The 25,909-nt window shown below is 53.9% G+C and overlaps 1 protein-coding gene across 3 annotated transcripts in view; it reads right to left on the bottom strand.

Moving 5' to 3' along the window:
• SLC27A4 (solute carrier family 27 member 4) overlaps positions 1 to 25,909 on the bottom strand; it is a 330,596-nt gene that overhangs the window by 105,096 nt on the left and 199,591 nt on the right. For all 3 annotated transcript variants that reach the window (XM_085614109.1, XM_085614107.1, XM_085614108.1), the window contains exon 7: positions 10,866 to 10,975. In XM_085614109.1, the coding sequence (XP_085470235.1) occupies positions 10,866 to 10,975 (110 nt within the window). The remainder of the gene's footprint in view (positions 1 to 10,865; positions 10,976 to 25,909) is intronic.

The raw sequence follows: 25,909 nt of genomic DNA, 5'->3' as shown, positions 1-25,909 counted from the left end.
AGCACCCCGGTCGAAGAAACCAGTACCGTCCCCGCCGAGGGTCCTCCCGTTCCCCCATCAGAAGGGTCCGTCGCCAGCGACGAACCCGCACCATCCGACCCCGCCCCGGTCCCCGAGTTGGGGGATCTACCCGAGTTGGCCCATTGGCGCCACGAGGGCGGGCCCACCCGGGAAGAATTTTGCCGGGAGCAAGCCACCTGTCCTTCCCTGGTCGGGCTGCGGCGCCAGGCCGAGGGCCAAGCCGCAGGTGACCAGACCGGAACGCACCGAATCTATTGGGAGAATAACATCCTGTATAGTGAGCAGAAGTCGGTGGAGCTGGGATCCGGACGGGTACTGGTGGTGCCCCTCCGCTTCCGAGATTTCCTCCTGGGCTTAGCCCACGACGTCCCCCTCGCCGGCCACCTGGGTCAGGACAAGACCTACAGCCGTCTCGTGACCCATTTTTATTGGCCTAAGATGAAAGCAGCGGTAGAGGCACACTGCAAGTCCTGCCCCACGTGCCAGGCCAGTGGGAAGAGTGGGGGGAAGCGCAAGGCTCCCCTCCAACCCTTCCCGGTCGTCAGTACCCCCTTCGAACGAGTCGGAATCGACATCGTGGGGCCACTGGACCCCCCCACCTCCCAAGGTCACCGTTTCATCTTGGTCCTAGTAGACCACGCCACCCGCTATCCGGAGGCTATTCCCCTACGCACCATTACGGCCCCCGTGGTGAGCCGGGCCCTGATGGGGATCTTTTCCAGGGTGGGTTTCCCCCGCGAGGTCGTGAGCGATCGCGGCACTAATTTTATATCAAGGTATATGACGTCCCTGTGGCAACAATGTGGGGTGTCCTATAAATTCACCACCCCGTACCATCCCCAAGGGAACGGCCTAGTAGAGAGGTTTAATAGGACTTTGAAAGGGATGATCGCTGGCCTAGAAGAGCCCCTCCGGCGTAAGTGGGACGTCCTGCTCCCCTGCCTCTTGTTCGCTTACCGGGAGGTCCCCCAGAAGTCCTTAGGGTTCAGCCCGTTTGAATTACTCTATGGACACCCCGTCCGAGGTCCCCTCAGTTTGGTTAAGGAAGGGTGGGAGGCAGCACCCCAGACCACCCCCCGAGATGTGTTCCAATATGTCCTGGCCCTCCGGAACCAGACCAGGAGGTTCCGAGAACTGGCCGAGGCCAACCTGGAGGCGAGTCAAGAAGAAATGAAGCGCTGGTACGACCAGAATGCTACTCTGGTCGAGTTCCAGCCGGGCCAGCAGGTGTGGGTCATGGCCCCCGTGAAGCCTGGCGCCCTCCAGGACCGATGGACTGGGCCCTACAAAGTGGTTGAGAGGAAGAGTCAAGTCACCTACTTGGTGGACGTCCAGTCGCCTCGGGATCCCCTCCGGGTCCTGCACATGAACCGCCTCAAGCCTCACTTCGTGCGGACAGAATTGAGCCTCCTGCTGGCCACCGATGACGGGGCCGAAGATGAGTCGGACCCCCTCCCGGACCTCCTGTGTGTCAAGGAGCAGGATGGCTCCGTGGAGGGAGTGAACCTCTCCCCAGCCCTCACTGCCCAGCAACAAGCGGACTGCCGCCAGCTCCTCAGACAATTTTCCGACCTCTTCTCCCTGACCCCCGGGTCACCAACTGGTGTGTTCACGATGTGGACACCGGGGACAGCCCGCCGGTGAGACACCGAGCCTACCGGGTTCCTGACCGGGTCCGGTCCTGCATTCAAGCTGAAGTCTCGAAGATGTTGACCCTGGGGGTGATCGAGCCCTCTGACAGTCCCTGGGCCAGCCCCGTGGTCCTGGTTCCGAAGGCAGCGGCCCCCGGTGTCGCCCCCGAGCTCCGGTTCTGCGTGGATTACCGGGGGCTCAATGACATTACCCGAGCCAATGCCCACCCCATTCCACGAGCCGACGAACTCATTGACCGACTAGGGGCCGCCCGGTTCCTCAGCACTTTCGACCTCACCTGCGGATACTGGCAGATTGCGCTCACCGAAGGGGCCAAGGAGCGGTCTGCTTTCTCCACCCCCGATGGGCACTACCGCTTCCGCGTGATGCCCTTCGGGATGAAAAATGCCCCGGCCACTTTCCAGAGGCTGGTGAATAGGGTCCTGGCCGGGCTAGAACAGTTCAGCGCGGCCTATCTGGACGACATCGCTGTCTTCAGTTCAGAGTGGAGTGAGCACCTCCAGCACCTCCGGAGAGTGCTAACCGCCCTGCGCCAGGCAGGATCCGTAGTCTACCTGGGGCACCAAGTCGGGAGTGGCCAGGTCGCCCCTCTACAGCCAAAGATCGACGCCATCCTGGCATGGGAACCACCCATCACCCAAACGGAGGTCCGAGCCTTTCTGGGACTCACGGGCTACTACCGCCGATTCATTCGGGGGTATGGCAGCCTTGTCGGCCCTCTCACTGAACTCACGTCTAAAAAACAGCCAAAGAAGGTGCAGTGGACGGCTGCCTGCCAGGAAGCTTTCGATGCTCTAAAAAATGCCATGTGCACTGCCCCCGTCCTCCAGGCTCCCGACTACACCAAGGAGTTCATAGTCCAGACCGATGCCTCCGAGCATGGCATTGGGGCCGTCCTGTCCCAAGTGAATGATCAAGGCCTAGACCAGCCCGTCGCCTTCCTCAGTCGGCGGCTGCTGCCCCGGGAACAGAGGTGGAGCACCATAGAGCGCGAAGCCTTTGCCGTGGTCTGGGCACTCAAAAAACTACGACCCTACCTGTTCGGCACTCATTTCAGAGTCCAAACTGACCATCGGCCCTTGCGATGGCTCATGCAGATACGAGGAGAAAACCCCAAGCTACTGCGGTGGTCAATCTCCCTCCAGGGAATGGACTTCACCGTAGAACACCGCCCTGGTACGGACCACGCCAACGCGGACGGCCTCTCCCGGTTCTTCCGCCTCAGCGAAGAGAACCCCCCAAGGTGATGGGCAGTTCTCTCCGGCTTTCAGCTGGGGGGGACGCGTGTTGGACCCGGCCTCGTAGAATGGCCCTCCGTGCCCCCGCACCACCGAAACCTGGTACCTGCAGCCCAAGCACACGGCCCAGCCGACCCTTCCCACCAGGACACCCGCACCAACACCGGACATCCCCGTCCATGGCCTCTCTCCTTTCGGCCACCCCGGGCCCGCGTGCCCACTCCATGCAACAAGATGGCCGCCCGGCCCCAGCGCGACCCGGGCCTCGAGGCGCCACTCCGGCTGGAGGACATCACGCTTCCAGGGGATGAGAGAGGGAGGAGCAGTTTCTATCGCACCTCTGAACTCCCCTGGGACGATGGGTTTCGATCGGCCCTCCGGCCTCCCTGCGGGCTGGCTCCGTACCTGCTGGGTGTCTGGGACTCCTCCCGACCCGGCCCTGAAAGGATCAAAAGACAATAGCAGGAAACCCCGACGAGCGGCCCCCAGGTGACAAGACCCCTGCCTGCACAGACTCCGGACATCAAAGAGGGGTCGACCTATAACAAGGGGTGCTCTGAGACTGTCCGGGAGATTCGACGCTGGAACAACGAGAGCCTGCCGACGTGGTCGTGGCTCCTGGAACCGAACCAACCTAAGCCTGCTGAGTGACTCGCGGCTTCCTGAAGATCGTAAGACCTCCGAACTTGTGCCTGGGCCTGCTGAGTGACTCGCGGCTCCTTGAAGATCGTAAGACCTCCGAACTTGTGCCGAAGCCTGCTGAGTGACTCGCGGCTCCTTGAAGATCGTAAAACCTCCGAACCTGTGCCTGAGCCTGCTGAGTGACTCGCGGCTCCTTGAAGATCGTAAGACCTCCGAACCTGTACCTGAGCCCGCTGAGTGACTCGCGGCTCCTCCAGACTCTCACGGTCACGCCGGACCCCGACTCCGACCACGTATCCCCCAGCTCGAGGATTGTGAGCTGTGCGCCGGATACGTCCCTGCTTTGAACCGTTACCAGAGACTGTCCCGCTACCCCCTACCTTTCCGAGACTCTTGAGCCCGTGCTCACCTTGTACATATTTGCAGTGATACCTATTTGATAAAGCTTGTTTTCTGAGAATACCCAGGGTGGTCACTCTGTGTCGTGTGGTGCCAGAAGTACGATCCTAGTTGCGAGATTCCTCCCCCTGGGGAATCTCCCGCCAGTGCCCGGCTACGATACTACACGGGTGGGACTCAGGGTAGTCAGGACCCCCTTCCGGGCTCCCCTGAGGTCGCCGTCTAACAGACCCCTAACCCAGTGCAGCCCCCACAGGAAGAGTGTAGGACCCCATACCCACTGCAGCCCCTACAGGAAGAGTGTAGGACCCCAACCCAGTGCAGCCCCCACAGGAAGAGTGTAGGACCCCTAACCCAGTGCGACCCCCACAGGAAGAGTGTAGGAGCCTAAACCAGTGCAGCCCCCACAGGAAGAGAGTAGGACCCCTAACCCAGTGCAGCCCCCACAGGAAGAGTGTAGGACCCCTAACCCACTGCACCCCCACAGGAAGAGTGTAGGACCCCTGACCCAGTGCAGCCCCCACAGGAAGAGTGTAGGACCCCTGACCCAGTGCGGCCCCCACAGGAAGAGTGTAAGACCCCTAACCCAGTGCAGGCCCCACAGGAAGAGTGTAGGACCCCTAACTGAGTGCAGCCCACCCAGGAAGAGTGTAGGACCCCTAACCCAGTGCAGCCCCACAGGAAGAGCGTAGGACCCCTAACCCAGTGCAGCCCCCACAGGGAGAGTGTAGGACCCCTGACCCAATGCAGCCCCCACAGGAAGAGTGTAGGACCCCAACCCAGTGCAGCCCCCAAAGGAAGAGTGTAGGACCCCAACCCAGTGCAGCCCCCACAGGAAGAGTGTAGGACCCCAACCCAGTGCAGCCCCCACAGGAAGAGTGTAGGACCCCAAACCCAGTGCAGCCCCCACAGGAAGATTGTAGGACCCCTAACCCACTGCACCCCCACAGGAAGAGCGTAGGACCCCGAACCCAGTGCAGCTCCCACAAGAAGAGTGTAGGACCCCAACCCAGTGCAGCCCCAACGGGAAGTGTGTAGGACCCCTAACCCAGTGCAGCCCCAACGGGAAGTGTGTAGGACCCCTAACCCAGTGCACTCCCCACAAGAAGAGGGAGCCTCTAGCCTGGTGCCCCCCATAACCTACCTGGAAGAGTGTTATCCTGATGATGTGGCCCCCCTTTTGGTGAGACCCCTCCAAGGATCTGGGTAACCCCCTAACCTGGCTATGCCCTCCACCTTCAGCCTCTAACTTGTTATGACCCCCTAACGAGTCGTGACCTTTAACCTAGTAAGATATCGTAGCCCAGTGTAACACCAAAGAAGTGTCTTCTGGACTAGGTGTGACCCCAGAGGACCCCACTAAGCGGGGGGGTGACTGGTAACCTGGTGATTCAGGACAACCGCGGCGCCTCTGCTCCCCCAACCCATGCAGTGCAAGCCCCAAGAGTGTGCACCCCTAATGTGTGAAGCCCCTCAGACGTGTACCTCTAGCATGCTGTGTCCTGGGGACCCGGGGTTCCGGCATAGGGGAAGCTCAAAATAATAGTGTTCAGGAGTGATCCTGTGGCGCCCTCTGGCGGAAGAATAAAGAACTGCGGGATCAACAAGAGCTGGAGTAGAGGCAGCTGGGAGGGACCCAACGAGGAGGAGGGACATGAAGAGTGAGGACCACAGAGAGGTAAGGACCCAACGAGAAGGAGGGACATGAGGAGTGACGACCACAGTGAGGGAGGGCCCCAACGAGGGACGACCCGAGGCCTACAAGGAGGGACATGAGGAGTGAGGACATGAGGAGTGAGGACCAGAGGGACATGAGGAGTGAGGACCCGAGGCCTACAAGGAGGGACATGAGGAGTGATGACCACAGTGAGGAAGGGACCCAACGACGGACGACCCGAGGCCTACAAGGAGGGTCATAAGGAGTGAGGACCAGAGGGACATGAGGAGTGAGGACCAGAGGCCTACAAGGAGGGACATGAGGAGTGACGACCACAGTGAGGGAGGGACCTGTTGTGATCTTCTATATAGTTGATGTACTCTCTTGATAGTGAGGTCATCAGAGAGTTGCCCAGCAGCTGTGGCTTAGCAACGGGGGTTCTACTACGGGACTCCAGTCTGGGGAGTCACGGAGACAGGACAGCTGTGTGCAGAGGAACAGCTGTTGGGGGTTGCCGATTACTTGCTTCAATAAACATTCTTCATATAAGTGCCCCACTTCTTCTTCAAAATGACCCAACGAGGGACGACCCGAGGCCTACAAGGAGGGACATGAGGAGTGAGGACCAGAGGGAAATGAGGAGTGAGGACCAGAGGCCACAAGGAGGGACATGAGGAGTGAGGACCAGAGGGACATGAGGAGTGAGGACCAGAGGCCTACAAGGAGGGACATGAGTGTGAGAAGTTGGCCTGATGTATGATGTCACTAGTTCTAGTGTACACCTTATATCAGTCCAAATACCCTTATGGTGATTGGTTGTAAAGTCAACCTTATAGACCAGCTATCCTAGTGGTAGCATGGACAAGAGCAGTCTTAGGCTAAACTCTGAATGGCATGTGAAGCCAGCTGTGATACCATATATAATCCCTTGAATACCAAATGAAAGGACACCACAACAGATATATATATAAAATAAAGTGTATTTATTCTAGTCAAACCCTCAGCACTCTTTATGAGATTAGAGGTAAGTACAACACAGTCTTATTTAAGCATACATTAAGTCACACAGGTAAGTAATACAGTTAGGCCCTAGGGGCCACGCAAACCATATACTAAGTAAGTGGTATAAGGACCACTGTCACGAAAATAGAATAGGCCTAGGCCTAGGGAATCGCTGGGGCTACACTACACTAGCGTTAGTTAGGAAGTGGGAGGCCCACGGGATTCGTGTGCAGAGTGGAAACACTCACGCGTAATGCGTAAAAGTCAATAGCAATAGTACAGTTTAGAAAACGGTAGATTTAGGACACTTCCGGAGTAGCTAGGAAGTTGAGACTGGAAAACTAGACACTAGGATAGTCACTATCCTGATGAGCACCGGAGTACCCAAGTTACCTAGCCCACAGGCTGCGGGTGCATAGGGGTGAAGATGCGTCGGTTTTCGTCGTCGACTCCTATGGATGCCTGAAGAAAGATGCTGACAGGCAGTCAGTGAAGAGTGTCCGGTGGATCCCAAGGCTGGGATCAAGAAGAGAGGAAACCTGCAAGCAGAAGGGACAGAGTCAAGGTCACTAGCCAGTGACCACGTGGAACCAGGAAGGAACCAGGCGATGTCGTGAAGATTGCAGGTGAAGGTGAAGCTTGTCGCTGCAGCCAGGAGGACCAGGAAGCGTCGAGGACGACCAGGACCAGGAGGCGAGCTGTCCCACGAAGGCTCTTGCTGTCGGCGGCGTCGAAGTTGGACTAGGACTCACCAAGCCTTGGCAAGCGGAACCCACGAAGAAAGGAGGACTTGCTTCTGGTGCAGACCAGGAAGGTCTGGGGTGCTTCTTCTTTGCAGAGAAGCGGGAGCCAGTCTGGAGGAGCCAAACCAGCGCAGAAGATTTCAGGGTGCGTCGTCACAAAGGCCACTAGCCAGCGGGCAAGCAACCGGACAGACGCGGCAAGCAGGAAAATGCAGAAGGGCCCCACGCAGGACTCGTGGAGTGTGGGGGGCTGATCTTCGGTGCAGATGGTGCTTGGGGTTGGGGCTTCTCAATCCCCGGTGCACAACTTCGAGGGTGCCTCAGAAGCTGCGCTTTAAGTTACTAGCCACTTTTCCCAGATAGCCGGTCCCACGTCGCACGTCGCCTCCACGGATCTCAGCTTTGCTGTGGATGTGGATCAGGGTCGGAGAAGTCTGGAAGTCAAGGCTCTGGTCGGGCTCTGCAGTCGGTTCCTCGTAGAACGTGGGCAAAGCAAAGGGTAGTCTCTTGATGGTGCCTGTTTGCACAGGGTAGCCACTCCTTGGCTACAAGGGAGATTCTTCAGTCTTCTTCTTTCGTCGAATGTCGAAGGTCCAGAGTTTCTGTTCAAGTTTGCAGGTTCAGGATAATCTAAAGTCTTGAGGCCCAACTCCCACTCTTATACTAATCTGGGGGGCTGGGATACCTGCTAGGTCACGCCTTATGGGTGGGACCTGGGAGGGGGTGGTTACACCCACTTCCCTTTGTCCAGTTTCGCGCCAGAGCTGGGGCTGGAGTGCCCCAGCGCCGGTTTGAACTGGACTATGCAAGGAACACCTTGTGTGCCCCAGGCATGTCTCATTCCTTTCAGCCCACCCTGCCCCAATACACTAAAGGCTGTCTGGGGAGGTGCTAGCACCTCCCCAAGCAGGAAACCTATTGTCCAGGCCTCCCTGGCTGGGATCACTCCCAGCTGCAGGAGGTCAGACTTGTGTCGTGGCAGCAGCATCCATTTTGTGATGCTGAGGCTTTGGTCAGAGGCTAACAGTGAAGTATGATTTTAACATGTCCTTCCCTCTAGAAGGGGGGGGAATAATATCCTCATGTCCAGAAATGGCATGGGGGTATTATTCCACAGTGTTAGACACCTTACACGACATGTTTCGATAAAGCCAAACCATAGTTACCATAACCGTCTAAGATTATAAGGCACTTTAAGAGTATATGGTAGGCTATATCATAGAACAGCTATAAGGACTTGGTTCCGAAAGCTGCAGACAGGCTCAGCTCATGCTAGAGCACCATCTCACATGTTACCAAGCACTCTGCCTCCAGGATTGTTAAGGCCTGCCATAGGAGTGACTGATAGGTACACATGTGTCTATATGTAAGTTAGGTATAGGTATACTACACCTAAGCAAGGGGTGATTACACGACCTTGCCCCAGCTGAGTGATCAGCCAGTTGTGTCGGAATGGAAGGCCAGGCCAGGGGTGGCATAATACATGCTGCAGCCCCTGGTAGGCCTAGGGTACACCTATGCCCTGGGTACCTAGGGTACACTGTACAGGGGCCAATAAGGTGACCCTATCCAAATGGGTTATGCACCTAAAGTACATAGTATTAATTTATAGAGAGAACAGCAGGGCTGTGGGTCTGATTAGCAGGCCCACAGCCACATCTAAGTCGAAAACCAGTAAAGCAAAAGCAAAAAGTGGGGGTGAACATAGAAAGCAGACCCTACTCTCCTACAATGAGGAGTGAAGACTAGAGGCCCACAAGGAGGGACATGAGGAGTGAGGACCAGAGGGACATGAGGAGTGAGGACCAGAGGCCTACAAGGAGGGACATGAGGAGTGAAGACTAGAGGCCTACAAGGAGGGACATGAGGAGTGAGGACCAGAGGGACATGAGGAGTGAGGGCCAGAGGCCTACAAGGAGGGACATGCGGAGTGAAGACTAGAGGCCTACAAGGAGGGACATGAGAAGTGGACCACAGGGGGAGGTACCAAAAGAGGGACATGAGGAGTGAGGTCCACAAAGAGGAAGGGGGACAGAGGGCGGGACAGAGGCCTCTAAGGTGGGACATAAGGAGTGAAGACCACAGAGAGGGAGAGACACAACGAGGGACGACCCGAGGCCTACAAGGAGGAACATGAGGAGTGAGGGCCAGAGGGACATGAGGAGTGAGGATCAGAGGGAAATGAGGAGTGAGGACCAGAGGCCTACAAGGAGGGATGACCTGAGGCCCACAAGGAGGGACATGAGGAGTGAGGACCCGAGGCCTACAGGGAGGGACATGGGGAGTGAGGGCCAGAGGGAAATGAGGAGTGAGGAGTGAGGACTAGAGGCCTACAAGGAGGGACATGAGGAGGGACGACCCGAGGCCCACAAGGAGGGACATGAGGAGTGGACCACAGGGGGAGGTACCAAAAGAGGGACATGAGGAGTGAGGTCCACAAAGAGGAAGGGACACAGGCCTCTAAGGAGGAACATAAGGAGTGAGGACCACAGAGAGGGAGAGACACAACGAGGGACGACCCGAGGCCTACAAGGAGGAACATGAGGAGTGAGGGCCAGAGGGACATGAGGAGTGAGGACCCGAGGCCTACAAGGAGGGACATGAGGTGGGACGACCCGAGGCCCACAAGGAGGGACATGAGGAGTGAGGCCCAGAGGGACATGAGGAGTGAGGACCAGAGGGAAATGAGGAGTGAGGACCAGAGGCCTACAAGGAGGGACATGAAGAGTGAGGATCAGAGGCCTACAAGGAGGGACATGAAGAGTGAGGATCAGAGGCCTACAAGGAGGGACATGAAGAGTGAGGATCAGAGGCCTACAAGGAGGGACATGAGGAGTGAGGCCCAGAGGGACATGAGGAGTGAGGAGTGGACCACAGGGTGAAGTACACAAAGAGGGAGGACCTGAGGACTACAAGGAGGGACTTGAGGAGTGAGGACCACAGAGAGAGGGACCAAAAGAGGGACATAAGGAGTGAGGACCACAGAGAGGGAGCGACACAAAGAGGGACATGAGGAGTGAGGAACATAAGGCCTACAAGGAGGGACACGAGGAAGGAAATAGCACGAGGATAGAAGGTCAGGTGCAGAGGGAGGGACATAAGAAGGAAGCGGCCGAGGCCAAGGGCAGAGGGGAGGGGCAGAAGGAAGGAGAGACAAAGGTTGAGGAGAAGGGACGTTTTGCAGGGGAGAGAGTGGCCACAATGGGAGTCCCCTGCGAGACCCTTTAGGTAATGTGTGCCTAAGAGCCCCTCATTAAATGTATCTGAAAGGCCCTCACTCATCTCACCCCAAGTCGTCCCTCACTCACCGAGCCCCAGGTCGCTCCTCCCTCACTGAGCCCCCAGGTCACTCCTCCCTCACCGAGCCCCCAAGTCACTCCTCCCTCACCATGTCTCCATTTACTTACCGTTCCCTTAGTAACACCTCACTCACGACCCCTAGTCACTCCTTACTCAGTGTGCCCGAGTCGCTCCTCACTCACTGAACCCCAATTAGTGTCCATCACTTACCGTACAGTTGTACTTGACACAGTCATCCCAGAAGCCGGAGGCAGAGAACTTCCTTCTAATCACCACCGTGAGTCCGTTCAGGAGGCACTGCCCAATGCCCACGATATTACCTGTGGGCAGAGATAGAAGTAGGTCAAGGCTGAGGAGGTGGTACACTCTCCAATAAACAGACATAGCATAGAGCTCAGAGCTCCTAGAGAGGACTTCCACAAAACCAAGCACTATCCTAGCAGTGTAAAGAGAGAGAATAAGGCCAGCTCACTGAGCAATGAAATGTAAGAGTGCAAAACAATACTTGGAGCTTCAAATACCCAAGCGACATGAGACGCCCAGCACCCACACTGTGGGCGCGACTCATGGTGCCCTGGAGACATGAGACACCTAGTACCCACACTGTGGCCGCGTCTCATGGTGCCTCGGAGACATGAGATGCCCAGCACCCACACTGCGGGCGCGTCTCATGGTGCCCCAGAGACATGAGACGCCCAGCACCCACACTGCGGGCGCGTCTCATGGTGCCCCGGAGACAAGACGCCTAGCACCCACACTGTGGGCGTGTCTCATGGTGCCCCGGAGACAAGAGACGCCAAGCACCCACACTGTGGCCGCGTCTCATGGTGCCTCGGAGACATGAGATGCCCAGCACCCACACTGTGGGCGCGACTCATGGTGCCCTGGAGACATGAGACACCTAGTACCCACACTGTGGCCGCGTCTCATGGTGCCTCGGAGACATGAGATGCCCAGCACCCACACTGCGGGCGCGTCTCATGGTGCCCCAGCGACATGAGACGCCCAGCACCCACACTGCGGGCGCGTCTCATGGTGCCCCGGAGACAAGACGCCTAGCACCCACACTGTGGGCGTGTCTCATGGTGCCCCGGAGACAAGAGACGCCAAGCACCCACACTGTGGCCGCGTCTCATGGTGCCTCGGAGACATGAGATGCCTAGCTCCCACACTGTGGGCGAGTCTCATGGTGCCCCGGAGACATGAGATGCCTAGCTCCCACACTGTGGGCGCGTCTCATGGTGCCCCGGAGACATGAGATGCCTAGCACCCTCACTGTGGCCGCGTCTCATGGTGCCTCGGAGACATGAGACGCCTAGCACCCACACTGTGGCCGCGTCTCATGGTGCCTCGGAGACATGAGACGCCTAGCACCCACACTGTGGCCGCGTCTCATGGTGCCCCGGAGACATGAGATGCCTAGCACCCACACTGTGGGCGCGACTCATGGTGCTCCGGAGACATGAGACGCCCAGCACCCACACTGTGGCCGCGTCTCATGGTGCCTCGGAGACATGAGACGCCTAGCACCCATACTGTGGCCGCGTCTCATGGTGCCCTGGAGACATGAGACGCCCAGCACCCACACTGTGGGCGCGACTCATGGTGCCTCGGAGACAAGAGACGCCCAGAACCCACACTGTGGCCGCGTCTCATGGTGCCCTGGAGACATGAGACGCCCAGCACCCACACTGTGGGCGCGACTCATGGTGCCTCGGAGACAAGAGACGCCCAGAACCCACACTGTGGCCGCGTCTCATGGTGCCCCGGAGACATGAGACGCCTAGCACCCACAATGTGGCCGCGTCTCATGGTGCCCCGGAGACAAGAGACGCCTAGCACCCACACTGTGGGCGCGTCTCATAATGCCTTGGAGACATGAGACGCCTAGCACCCACACTGTGGGCGCGTCTCATGGTGCCCCGGAGACAAGACGCCTAGCACCCACACTGTGGCCGCGTCTCATGGTGCCCCGGAGACATGAGACGCCTAGCACCCACACTGTGGGCGCGTCTCATGGTGCCCCGGAGACATGAGACGCCTAGCACCCACACTGTGGCCGCGTCTCATGGTGCCTCGGAGACATGAGACGCCTAGCACCCACACTGTGGGCGCGACTCATGGTGCCCTGGAGACATGAGACGCCTAGCACCCACACTGTGGCCGCGTCTCATGATGCCTCGGAGACATGAGACGCCTAGCACCCACACTGTGGCCGCGTCTCATGGTGCCTCGGAGACATGAGACGCCTAGCACCCACACTGTGGGCGCGTCTCATGGTGCCCCGGAGACATGAGACGCCTAGCACCCACACTGTGGGCACGTCTCATGAAGCCTCGGAGACATGAGACGCCTAGCACCCACACTGTGGGCGCGTCTCATGGTGCCCCGGAGACATGAGACGCCTAGCACCCACACTGTGGGCGCGTCTCATGGTGCCTCGGAGACATGAGACGCCCAGCACCCACACTGTGGCCGCGTCTCATGGTGCCTCGGAGACATGAGATGCCAAGCACCCACACTGTGGGCGCGACTCATGGTGCCCTGGAGACATGAGACGCCCAGCACCCACACTGTGGCCGCGACTCATGGTGCCTCGGAGACATGAGACGCCCAGCACCCACACTGTGGGCACGTCTCATGATGCCTCGGAGAGATGAGACGCCTAGCACCCACACTGTGGGCGCGTCTCATGGTGCCCCGGAGACATGAGACGCCCAGCACCCACACTGTGGGCGTGACTCATGGTGCCTCGGAGACATGAGACGCCTAGCACCCACACTGTGGGCGTGACTCATGGTGCCCGGGAGACATGAGACGCCTAGCAACCCACACTGTGGGCGCGACTCATGGTGCCCTGGAGACATGAGACGCCTAGCACCCACACTGTGGGCGCGATTCATGGTGCCTCGGAGACATGAGACGCCTAGCACCCACACTGCGGGCGCGTCTCATGGTGCCCTGGAGACATGAGACGCCTAGCACCCACACTGTGGGCGCGACTCATGGTGCCCTGAAGACATGAGACGCCCAGCACCCACACTGCGGGCGCGTCTCATGGTGCCCCGGACACATGAGATGCCTAGCACCCACACTGTGGGCGCGTCTCATGGTGCCCCAGAGACAAGAGACGCCTAGCACCCACACTGTGGGCGCGTCTCATGATGCCCCGGAGACATGAGACGCCTAGCACCCACACTGTGGGCACGTCTCATGATGCCTCGGAGAGATGAGATGCCTAGCACCCACACTGTGGGCGCGTCTCATGGTGCCCCGGAGACAAGAGACGCCTAGCACCCACACTGTGGGCGCGTCTCATGATGCCCCGGAGACATGAGACGCCTAGCACCCACACTGTGGGCACGTCTCATGATGCCTCGGAGAGATGAGACGCCTAGCACCCACACTGTGGGCGCGTCTCATGGTGCCCCGGAGACAAGAGACGCCTAGCACCCACACTGTGGGCGCGTCTCATGATGCCCCGGAGACATGAGACGCCTAGCACCCACACTGTGGGCACGTTTCATGATGCCTCGGAGAGATGAGACGCCTAGCACCCACACTGTGGGCACGTCTCATGATGCCTCGGAGACATGAGACGCCAAGCACCCACACTGTGGGCGCGTCTCATGGTGCCCCAGAGACATGAGATGCCTAGCACCCACACTGTGGGCGCGACTCATGGTGCCCCGGAGACATGAGACGCCCAGCACCCACACTGCGGGCGCGTCTCATGGTGCTCCGGAAACCAGACGCCTAGCACCCACATTGCGGGCGCGTCTCATGGTGCTCCGGAAACCAGACGCCAAGCACCCACACTGTGGGCGCGTCTCATGGTGCCCCGGAGACATGAGATGCCCAGCACCCACACTGTGGGTGAGTCTCATGGTGCCCCGGAGACATGAGATGCCTAGCACCCACACTGTGGGCGCGTCTCATGGTGCCCCGGAGACATGAGATGCCTAGCAACCACACTGTGGGCCCGACTCATGGTGCCCCGGAGACATGAGACGCCCAGCACAAACACTGCGGGCGTGTCTCATGGTGCCCCGGAGACATGAGATGCCTAGCACCCACACTGTGGGTGAGTCTCATGGTGCCCCGGAGACATGAGATGCCTAGCACCCACACTGTGGGTGCGTCTCATGGTGCCCCGGAGACATGAAACGCCCAGCACCCACACTGTGGCCGCGTCTCATGGTGGCCCGGAGTCATGGGAAGCCTAGCACCCACACTGTGGGCGTGTCTCATGGTGCCCCGGAGACATGAGATGCCTAGCTCCCACACTGTGGGCGAGTCTCATGGTGCCCCGGAGACATGAGATGCCTAGCTCCCACACTGTGGGCGCGTCTCATGGTGCCCCGGAGACATGAGATGCCTAGCACCCACACTGTGGGCGCGACTCATGGTGCCTCGGAAACATGAGATGCCTAGCACCCACACTGTGGGCACATCTCATGATGCCTCGGAGACATGAGACGCCTAGCACCCACACTGTGGGCGCGTCTCATGATGCCCCGGAGACATGAAATGCCTAGAACCCACACTGTGGGCCCGACTCATGGTGCCTCGGAGACATGAGATGCCCAGCACCCACACTGTGGGCCCGACTCATGGTGCCCCGGAGACATGAGATGCCTAGAACCCACACTGTGGGCCCGACTCATGGTGCCTCGGAGACATGAGATGCCCAGCACCCACACTGTGGGCCCAACTCATGGTGCCCCGGAGACATGAGATGCCTAGCACCCACACTGTGGGCGCGTCTCATGGTGCCTCAGAGACATGAGACGCCTAGCACCCACACTGTGGGCGCGACTCATGGTGCCTCGGAAACATGAGCTGCCTAGCACCCACAATGTGGGCACGTCTCATGATGCCTCGGAGACATGAGACGCCTAGCACCCTCACTGTGGGTGTGTCTCATGGTGCCCCGGAGACGAGACGCCTAGCACCCACACTGTGGGTGCGTCTCACGAGGCCTCGGAGACATGAGACGCCAAGCACCCACACTGTGGGCCCGACTCATGGTGCCTCGGGGACAAGAGACGCCTAGCACCCACACTGTGGGCGCGTCTCATAATGCCTCGGAGACTTGAGATGCCCAGCTCCCACACTGTGGGTGAGTCTCATGGTGCCCCGGAGACATGAGACGCCTAGCACCCACACTGTGGCCGCGTCTCATGGTGCCTTGGAGACAAGAGACGCCTAGCATCCACACTGTGGGCGCGTCTCATAATGCCTCGGAGACATGAGACGCCTAGCACCCACACTGTGGGTGCGACTCATGGTGCCTCGGAGACATGTGACGCCTAGCACCCACACTGTGGGCGCTACTCATGGTGCCCCGGAGATGCCTAGCACCCACACTGTGGGCGCATCTCATGAGACCTCGGAGACATGAGACGCCAAGCACCCACACTGTGGGCGCGTCTCATGGTGCCCCGGAGACATGAGATGCCCAGCACCCACACTGTGGGTGAGTCTCATGGTGCCCCGGAGACATGAGATGCCTAGCAACCACACTGTGGGCCCGACTCATGGTGCCCCGGAGACATGAGACGCCCAGCACAAACACTGCGGGCGTGTCTCATGGTGCCCCGGAGACATGAGATGCCTAGCACCCACACTGTGGGTGAGTCTCATGGTGCCCCGGAGACATGAGATGCCTAGCACCCACACTGTGGGTGCGTCTCATGGTGCCCCGGAGACATGAAACGCCCAGCACCCACACTGTGGCCGCGTCTCATGGTGCCCCGGAGTCATGGGAAGCCTAGCACCCACACTGTGGGCGCGTCTCATGGTGCCCCGGAGACATGAGATGCCTAGCTCCCACACTGTGGGCGAGTCTCATGGTGCCCCGGAGACATGAGATGCCTAGCTCCCACACTGTGGGCGCGTCTCATGGTGCCCCGGAGACATGAGATGCCTAGCACCCACACTGTGGGCGCGACTCATGGTGCCTCGGAAACATGATGCCTAGCACCCACACTGTGGGCACATCTCATGATGCCTCGGAGACATGAGACGCCTAGCACCCACACTGTGGGCGCGTCTCATGATGCCCCGGAGACATGAGATGCCTAGAACCCACACTGTGGGCCCGACTCATGGTGCCTCGGAGACATGAGATGCCCAGCACCCACACTGTGGGCCCGACTCATGGTGCCCCGGAGACATGAGATGCCTAGAACCCACACTGTGGGCCCGACTCATGGTGCCTCGGAGACATGAGATGCCCAGCACCCACACTGTGGGCCCAACTCATGGTGCCCCGGAGACATGAGATGCCTAGCACCCACACTGTGGGCGCGTCTCATGGTGCCTCAGAGACATGAGACGCCTAGCACCCACACTGTGGGCGCGACTCATGGTGCCTCGGAAACATGAGCTGCCTAGCACCCACAATGTGGGCACGTCTCATGATGCCAATGTGGAAATGTGGATTTTCCTGATCAGTTATGTCCCCTATCTTGGACCCCAACGGTTCTATATGCATGTTACAAATACATGTATGTTCCCTCCAGTTTCAGTTTCTAAGACGCAAACATATGTGTGTCTACCATCGACATGTTCTCTGTCAGATCCGCCATCAATGGGCTGGATATTCGATTCCTAAGTATGAAAGGCCACCGACTTTATATGGCTAAGTTACTCCATTTTTACAGTTCAGGCAAGTAGGCCCGATTCTGTCCTCAAAGCCTTTCCCTGCTCTCTGTCTTTGACAGCTTCAGCTTGAGCTCGCATCTGTATCCATGAACTTTGTCCTACTCCCTGTGCAGCTAACGGTGCCTGCCTCGGCCAGTTTTCGCCTGCCTGCCAAGAAGCTGTATTTCACCTTCGAATTATCTATTTTGCTCTTCAGCCGATGCATTCCTGTCCAGTGATTTAGGTAAACATTTCCTTTAGCTCACAAGCAAAGGACTCAGCCTTTCCGTCCTCCTGCAAGTGATTCATAGCCCTGCTGCCATGGAAAGTTTTCTGCCCCTCGCATCTCATATAGACACTTAGGCGTTTGTGCACGCACACAGTCAGTATAGACTAGATTCTGTCCGAGAGTCCTTCCTTGTGGATAACATAGTTCTTTAAACATAGGATGTTAGATATGATTTGGGATTAGGTTGACTTGACCCCCCAGACTTCTCGTCTCCACATGTAGAGCTAAATGTCAAGTCCCTTCACCCCCTAGTTGCACGTCACTCACACGTCATGCTGCCGCGCGCGGATCTATGCCAAGTATTATCTTATAGATCCACCTATGTCTGATAATCCTAACCAATCATGTTTCTTTTATTCCTTATTACGCCTAGTTTCGATTACGTACCTGTCATGTCACTTTTCTTATCAAATGTTACGCCTTCTACATTCGTTTCATTGTAATGTACTTATTATAAAAATACATGTCTGTCAATAAAGTATTGTACTTCACTTCCTGAACCCTCGTGGTGACGGAACCTGAAGGCCGCGACTCGAGTCGGCCATTTTGAATGGAATAAAGCCCATTTAGAAAACCTCTTATACCACGGATTCTGCCTCTTGTTATTTTGAGCTATTTTACTTTATTTAAGATCCTGTATGAAATTCAGTCCGGTAAAGAAGATTTTATTTACCACATAATGGCGCCCGAACAGGGACACTTTCTCATCTCACGCGCCGGCGGTGCGTTGCAGGCCCAGTCTCCTGCCACAGCTGGACGGACCATAAACGCGTACCAGCAGGATTTCCTGTAAGCTCCCTCCGGTCAAGCGGGGGCGACTGAGGCTGCGATCAACCCAGACGAGGCGGTGAGAAGTGCGAAGTATCCCGACCAGAGCCTAGCTGAGAGAGCAAGATCCGAGGTATACAGAGGCCCACCAGGTTTCTCGAAATCCCGATGTCCAGAGGGTCCGCTGTCCGCAGTCATCGAGTCCTGTCCATTCTCTGAGGCCTTCCGTTTCAAGGAGCTACTCGGTGAGTACCATCGCCGGGGAGGCGTGTTGACGCGCACATAGGTTGTGCCGGTCAAGACGGATTTGGGTACACAAATCCGGTCTGCACTGTTTAGCAGTGTATATGTACTGTTTAGCAGTATATCAAGTATTCCGAAGTATGCAGTTATTGTCAAGAATTCAGCGTGGTGATTAGTTAGGCAGACTGTCATCATTGTCGGTCGTTGTTAAAATGTTTAATGTTTAATGTTTAAAGTGTTCAAATATTGTGGTATGAATGAGTGTTCATTGTTCACTGTTCATTATTGTGTTTTTCGTATTAAGTGAGTTCAAGAGTAAGTATCAGATCAGTTGTCAATATGCCGCTCTTCTCGAAGTTAAGACAGATTACTACCAGAAAAGGGGTGCTTGAAGAAGCAGTTCCTATTCCTCCTAGGGACACTCCAGGGCATTTTATGTACCATAAGCATGGCTTAGATGCCATATTGTTTCTTGATCTGTGGGTAGATTATACCAAGGGATTGCCGGAAAGTCAAAGGTGGCCCGTAGCGGGAACCTGGGATGCAGAGTGCATCATGAAAGTGGAGGAAGAGTTATGGAAAAGAAAGGTCAGACAGTCACAGAAAGACGCTGTTGAGTTATGGCGTAAAGAATCTCATAGACGAACAGAAAAAGCACGTAGACAAGAAGAGAGGAGTAAAGAAAGTTCAAATAAAGCTCAAGAAAATCTATTAATTGAGGAAGGTATCCGAGTGAAATCAGAACAAGTAAATAGACAAAGAAATGCTCTTATGAATGGTATGTATCCCCTTCTAGCCGAAGGACTACCTAAGGCTGCTCCAGAGATGCCAAAAGACTTGCCACCCCCATTATTTCCAATTAAGGTACATCCAAAAGGGCATCCCAGAACCGCAGAAGATGTTTTTCTTTCCTCATATCTAGACGACGCAGCTCCCGAGTATGCTAACGCCGCACCACATAGACCGTCTGGTGTAGGGGTTCAACGTCAGGATCAGGTATCTGTCCCCGTGCAACAGCAAGTCCCGACACAAGCTTCGGCAAGCACATCTGTTTCCGCATCTGTCTCCGCAGTCGATTCTACAGGGGTATCGACACCCATAGTTGCTGTGTCACGTTCAACGAATCCATTCACACCCGACGCCCCAGATGGGGCCACGGGAGGTGCTAGCAGTACCTTTACACCACCCAGAATAAATAAACTTGTTTTTCAAGAGTCAGCGCATTCACGTACACCTAAATTCGTAAGTGAACGTACGCTTAAGGAACTCCTTGTAAATTGTAGATATGACCCAGTGGTTGGTAAAGAGGACGAAATGGTCCTGGCATCATTACGTATCAGGCGAGCCGCAGAGTATTTAGCAAGGTTACCAGGAATGACTACGCATCTAGATAACATATATCATTTTGTTCAAACAGGACGAGATCCAGGATGTATTAACAGAGCTATGGAATTCCAGAAAGTAGAAATACAGGGGGAACTGTTACGTTTCCTCATAAACTGTGTGATCAGAAATCAAGACCGCCCGGGGGTAGACCCGAATGCAATGCTTATTCTTACAAGATGGAGTCAGAATATATCAGAAGGGAGACACGATAAGCAAAATTGTATAATAGCCATGTGCCGAAAAATCCGTAAAGAAATAGAGCGTATTCATGAAGAGAGATTGGGAACAGACGAGTTTGAGCAAGATGAAGTGTCCGAATCAGGGAATTCCGCAAGACAGTCAGAGACCATAGCCTATGTAGGCAGAGGAAGATCCTGTGAAAATACTAGATGTTTTTCTGATCCCATACACTCAGTATGCCCAAATAATAGCAGAACGTATCCGACGCCTATAATAAATCTGAAGTCTCCTGAACATTCGTTTCAAGCCGCAGATAAAATACTACGAGAACGAGGGGGTTACCACCTCCTCGATTCCATGGATGAGCAAGAATTAGCCAGATCAGCCGTTCACTGGATTGCCAGTCCTGAAAAATACGGTGATGAGACCGTAGCACACACGTTTCTTAATCTCAGTACAGATGAACAACGTTTAGCTGGAATCTATATGATTCAGCAACTCCTCATATTATATAAGAGCCAACATGCTGACCCTGGTCCTTTGCCTGATATATTAACGGAACTACTCACGAACAGATGGAGAGGTTCTAGTAACAAGCTAATTAAAGAGATATTAGTGTCACGTAAGCAGTATGTCCTTTTTGTAAGTCCGGATTCTCTCTCGCTGCCCCGCAGAGAAAGAGCGCCGTACTATATGGATAGACAAAATCCTTTACGAGAAGTGCACCCAATAAAAGGCGAAGACAATGAGTTTCACCGTGTATTTGTTTACACACCCATATCAAAAATGGAATTATTAGAAATGAAAAAAGTAGTACCTAGTCATGACAAAGACCCAGCGGGTTTCCACCGAGAAATTAAAGACATGTTACTGATGGGAGAGTACACCTTTCCTGATATTATGACGATATTAAAGGTGCTTTTGCCTGCTGGCATTTATGAAAAACTGAAAGAAAAAGAGTGGGAAGTGGGTGACCAAAAGATAGACTGGACAGCATTAGCAGAGGAAGAAAGGGGCCGAACTGCAGGTTCAGGGCTCGGGGATAAAGTTAAACTGTTACCAGGTTTACTAGTACAGGTACTGCCACGTTTATTAACTACAAAAAAGGAAGATTGGGGTGCAATCACAGCCTGCAAACAAAAGCAAGATGAAGACACAAGCGATTATTATGCTCGATTTGAAAAATGTTTTGGTATAAATAGTGGTATAAAAGCAAGTAGTGACTCATATCCACATTTATTTGTGACAAAATTAGTGGAAAATGCATTGCCTCCAGTAAAGAATAGAATATTGAAATTCGAGAGTACCTGGCAAAGTAACACTCCGTCGCAAATGCTACAAATGTTACAGTATCATCACAATAGAATTAGGGATGAACAAGAACACGAGCATAGACGCATGAAGGATACAAAAATGAAAATGCTAGTTTCTCAGACAGTACCAGCAGATGGTCACAAAAAGGGTGTGACACATTCTGGTGATTCTGCAGTTCCTGTAAAGGGAACCTGCAATTACTGTAAACAACTAGGCCATTATGTACACGATTGTCCAGTCCTGAAACGTAATATAGCTACAGGTATTGCAAAGGAGAGACCACGATTAGTTAGACAAGATCAGAATGAACAAGGAACTATGCAGCATGGACAGTCCATGCCAGTTCAGCAACAGTCCATGCCAGCCTCACAGCAACCCATACAGTTTGTGCCAGCTGCACCACCATTGCCTGCTACTGCCACACAAACCACAACACGACAAATGTATCAGACTGCACAGTATGAATACCCTGAGTATCAGCGTTACGCATGAACCAGCCTAGAGAGGGAAGTTGACTTACCGCTTATCGAGATTCCTGTAGATCAAGAAGGACCTTATGTACATAGTGAATTATTAGGTCAAGATAGAAAATTCTTACTCGATACAGGGGCAAGTCGAACAACCATAAAACGTAGTGAAGTTCCAGGGGCACCCCTCTCAGGCTCTCAAAATGTTTCCCTTGGTTTTTCAGGAAAACCTATTGTTAATGAAGTATCACAGCCTCTACCACTTACGATAGGACCTTTGACACGAACTACAGATTTATTGCTTACTAAATCATGCCCAGAAAATCTGTTAGGAATTAAAACTCTGAAAGCACTAGGAGCCATAATATGTTGTTCTCCGGAAGGAGTAAGGTTGTTTTTACGTGATTTTAAAGGTCACTATGTGTCTAGAGACATGGATCCCCGACTACAGACTTTACCAGTACATCTATGGGCACAAGGCCCTACGGATGTTGGCTGCATGAACATTACACCCTATCGAGTCACATTGAAAGCAGGAGTGGTACTACCACGAATGCGACAATACAAGTTACCGCATGATGCTGTAGTGGCTTTGCTGAAAATCATTGATGAGCTGATTGTCCAGGGAGTAGTTGTAGAAACAGACTCCAATGTATGTAATTCACCGATAATTCCGATTCTTAAACGAACTGATCCTACTACCCCACCAGTGTACCGATTGGTTATTGATTTGCGTGAACTAAACAAGTGCATTGTACCACAATTCCCTGTGGTCCCTGATATATCATCATTGTTGACAGCAATTGATTCCGAAGCAACATTCTTTACTGTAATTGATCTCAAGAATGCCTTTTTCAGCGTCCCAATAGATCCGGAAAGCCAATATTTGTTCGGATTCAGTTTAAATGGGCGCAGCTTTAAATTCTCACGCGCTCCCCAAGGATTCACAGAAAGCCCCAGCATCTACAGCCAAGCACTGAAGAGAGAACTTGACAGTATCCACATGCCAGTCAATACTGCACTGCTTCAATATGTCGATGATCTGCTGATCACAGCGAGAAGCGAGCCAGAATGTGAAAAAGCTTCTCTGACAGTTTTACATTTCCTAGCCGACAAGGGGCACAAGGTGTCTCCTTCTAAGCTGCAATTCTGTGTCCAGCGAGTTATTTATCTTGGTCACTCGCTGTCCAAGGAGGGAAGGCAGCTTACACCAGATCGCATCCAGTTAATTGCTAACATGTCAATACCCCAGACACAAAAGGAGGTGCGAGCTTTCATAGGCCTCACTTCATATTGTAGGCAGTGGATCCCTCAGTACGCATTTCTAGCAAAACCACTCATTCAGTTAACCACACAGGAGGCAGCCATATCGACTGTCCTCCCTTGGACTCAGGAACATACACAAGCTTTTGAAAGCCTAAAGGAAGCTTTATGTCAAGCACCTGTTTTAGCAACACCATGTTATAGCAAACATTTTACACTCTTTGTTACAGAACGCGAAGGTACTGCCTTGTCAGTACTCACTCAGGATCAAGCAGGATCACGCAAGCCATGTGCTTATTTTTCCAGTACATTAGATCCCGTAGCTCAGGCTTTGCCTGCATGTCTGAAATCAGTGGCAGCGACAGCTTTAGCAATCAGACAAAGCGATGCCATAGTATTAGGACACCCATTGACAGTACAAGTACCACATGCAGTAGAGGTTCTTGTGAACCGAACACAAACACAACACTTGACCATAGCAAGACTTACCGGTTATGAACTGACATTGTTTCAACCACACATAGAGATCCGACGGTGTAATACATTGAATCCTGCTACACTATTACCTGTAATTGGAACAGACCCACTAGCTCATGATTGTGTTGAAATCATTGAAATAAAGACGAAACCTAGACAAGACTTGACAGACGTTCCATTGTTAGATCCAGACCTGACGTTGTATGTAGACGGATCATGCATGAGAACAAGTACAGGAGATTTAGTGGCCGCGTATGCAGTCACAACAGACACTGAAGTTATTGAGACAAATTGTATAGATACTTTGTCAGCCCAAGCAGCAGAACTTATTGCTCTGACACAAGCCTGTATTCAAGCCACAAATAAGAAAGTTAATGTATACACTGACTCACGTTATGCATTCGGAGTTGTACACGACTTCGGCGTGCTGTGGCGAGAGAGAGGTTATTTAACTTCCCATGGTGCCCACATTCAGCACGGACCCCTCATTCATGCTTTGTTAGACGCAATACATCTACCCACTACTATATCGATTATGAAATGTAAAGCACACACGAAGGTTACTGATACCATTTCTCAAGGCAATGATTTAGCTGACAGAACAGCTAAACAGACTGCTCAGAATCGCACATTAGACATGACAAAGCCAATAGTTCAGACACCAACACAGTGTATGACAATTAAGGATCCCGCACTTGACATAATTGACATACAGACACATGCCACAGCAGAAGAAATAAAGAAGTGGACTGAACTAGGAGGGATCCAGACAGATCAAGGATGGATGACGAAGGAGAAATCTGTATGGTTTCTCCCTGATTCCATGGTTCAAGCCATTATAGCTACAGTTCACAGTCCAGCACATTTAGGAGAGAAGGCTATGCTAGACAGCATTCAGCACATTTGGTTCAACAAACATTTACGAGCAGCAGCTAAACAAAAAGTTCGTACCTGTATGATATGTTGTCAGTTTAATCCAGGAAAGAGTGTTCCCGTAGAGCAGGGTGGATTTCAGCCTCCTGACCATCCTTTTGAAGTCCTCCAGATGGATTATATTCAGATGGAACGTTGTCGAGGATTCAAATATGTTCTCGTAGTTGTCTGCGCTCTCTCCCGTTGGACAGAGGCGTATCCCGTATCAGATTACACTGCCCCGACTACTGCCAAGCAGCTAGTTCGAGAATTCTTCCCACGGTACGGTTTACCACGTGTTGTATATTCAGATAACGGCCAGCCTTTCTCATCCGAATTAATGAAACATGTCTCACTTTTGTTGGGATATCAGTGGAAATTCCACTGTGTCCGACACCCCGAGGCAGCAGGTCTCGTGGAACGACATAATCAACTTTTAAAAATCAGATTGTCTAAAATATGTCAGGAAAAAGGTGTGGACTGGATAGTAGCCTTACCAGTTGCGCTATTTTACATGAGGATGGTAGCACACTCTCGAACAGGGCTATCCCCTTATGAGGTGATCTTTGGTAGACCACCGAATATGTGGGGGACGCCTATACCCCGTAAAATAACTGATGTTGACTGTAATATGCTGACAGATTACCTGGCTTCCTTGATGTCTGCACTACAATCTTGTCGTTCACAGGTAGTCGCAGCTTTTCCCGACAACACCGAGGTGAAACCTCATGACGTAATTCCCGGCGATTATGTTCTCGTCAGGAATTTTGATCGGAAAACCCAACTGGAGCCAAGGTGGAGGCGTCCTAAGTTGGTCCTGCTGACAACCAGAACAGCTGTGAAGATCGAAGGGAGAAAAGGCTGGGTGCATTCCAGCCATATAAAGAAATTTCATGGACTTCCTCCTGACACAAACAGTACTCCCCGTGTGTCTTCCCCCATTGACTCAAAGCTACCCTTGGCTGAGGCCAGTAGCACCGAACTCTATAAGCAGAAACTCAGGTCCAGATCCAAACTGTCGGACGATTTGATTGTTTAAGTCCTCTCCAAGGTGAAGCGGTTGAATCTGTCCCGACATGTATCCCTTAGGTCTGAATGATGTAGAGTCCAGAATCATAATGAAACGACATGCTTATTGTAAATTACTGCGTAGCCACTGTATTGTGACTTTATTAATTTTGTTTTCCTTGAGTTTTTTAATAGTTACTGCAAGTATATTGTTGCATATGTATTATCCTGTTTCTAAACGTGCTTTCAATATAACTGATGAACATTCTTTTAGTGAATTACCCCCACATGAGTTGTCC

The sequence above is a fragment of the Triturus cristatus genome, chromosome 1_2 (genome assembly GCF_964204655.1).
Source record: "Triturus cristatus chromosome 1_2, aTriCri1.1, whole genome shotgun sequence".
Lineage (NCBI taxonomy): Eukaryota > Metazoa > Chordata > Amphibia > Caudata > Salamandridae > Triturus > Triturus cristatus.
The sequence above is the reverse complement of the archived record's forward strand: the minus strand, read 5'-3'. Positions and strand labels throughout refer to the sequence as shown.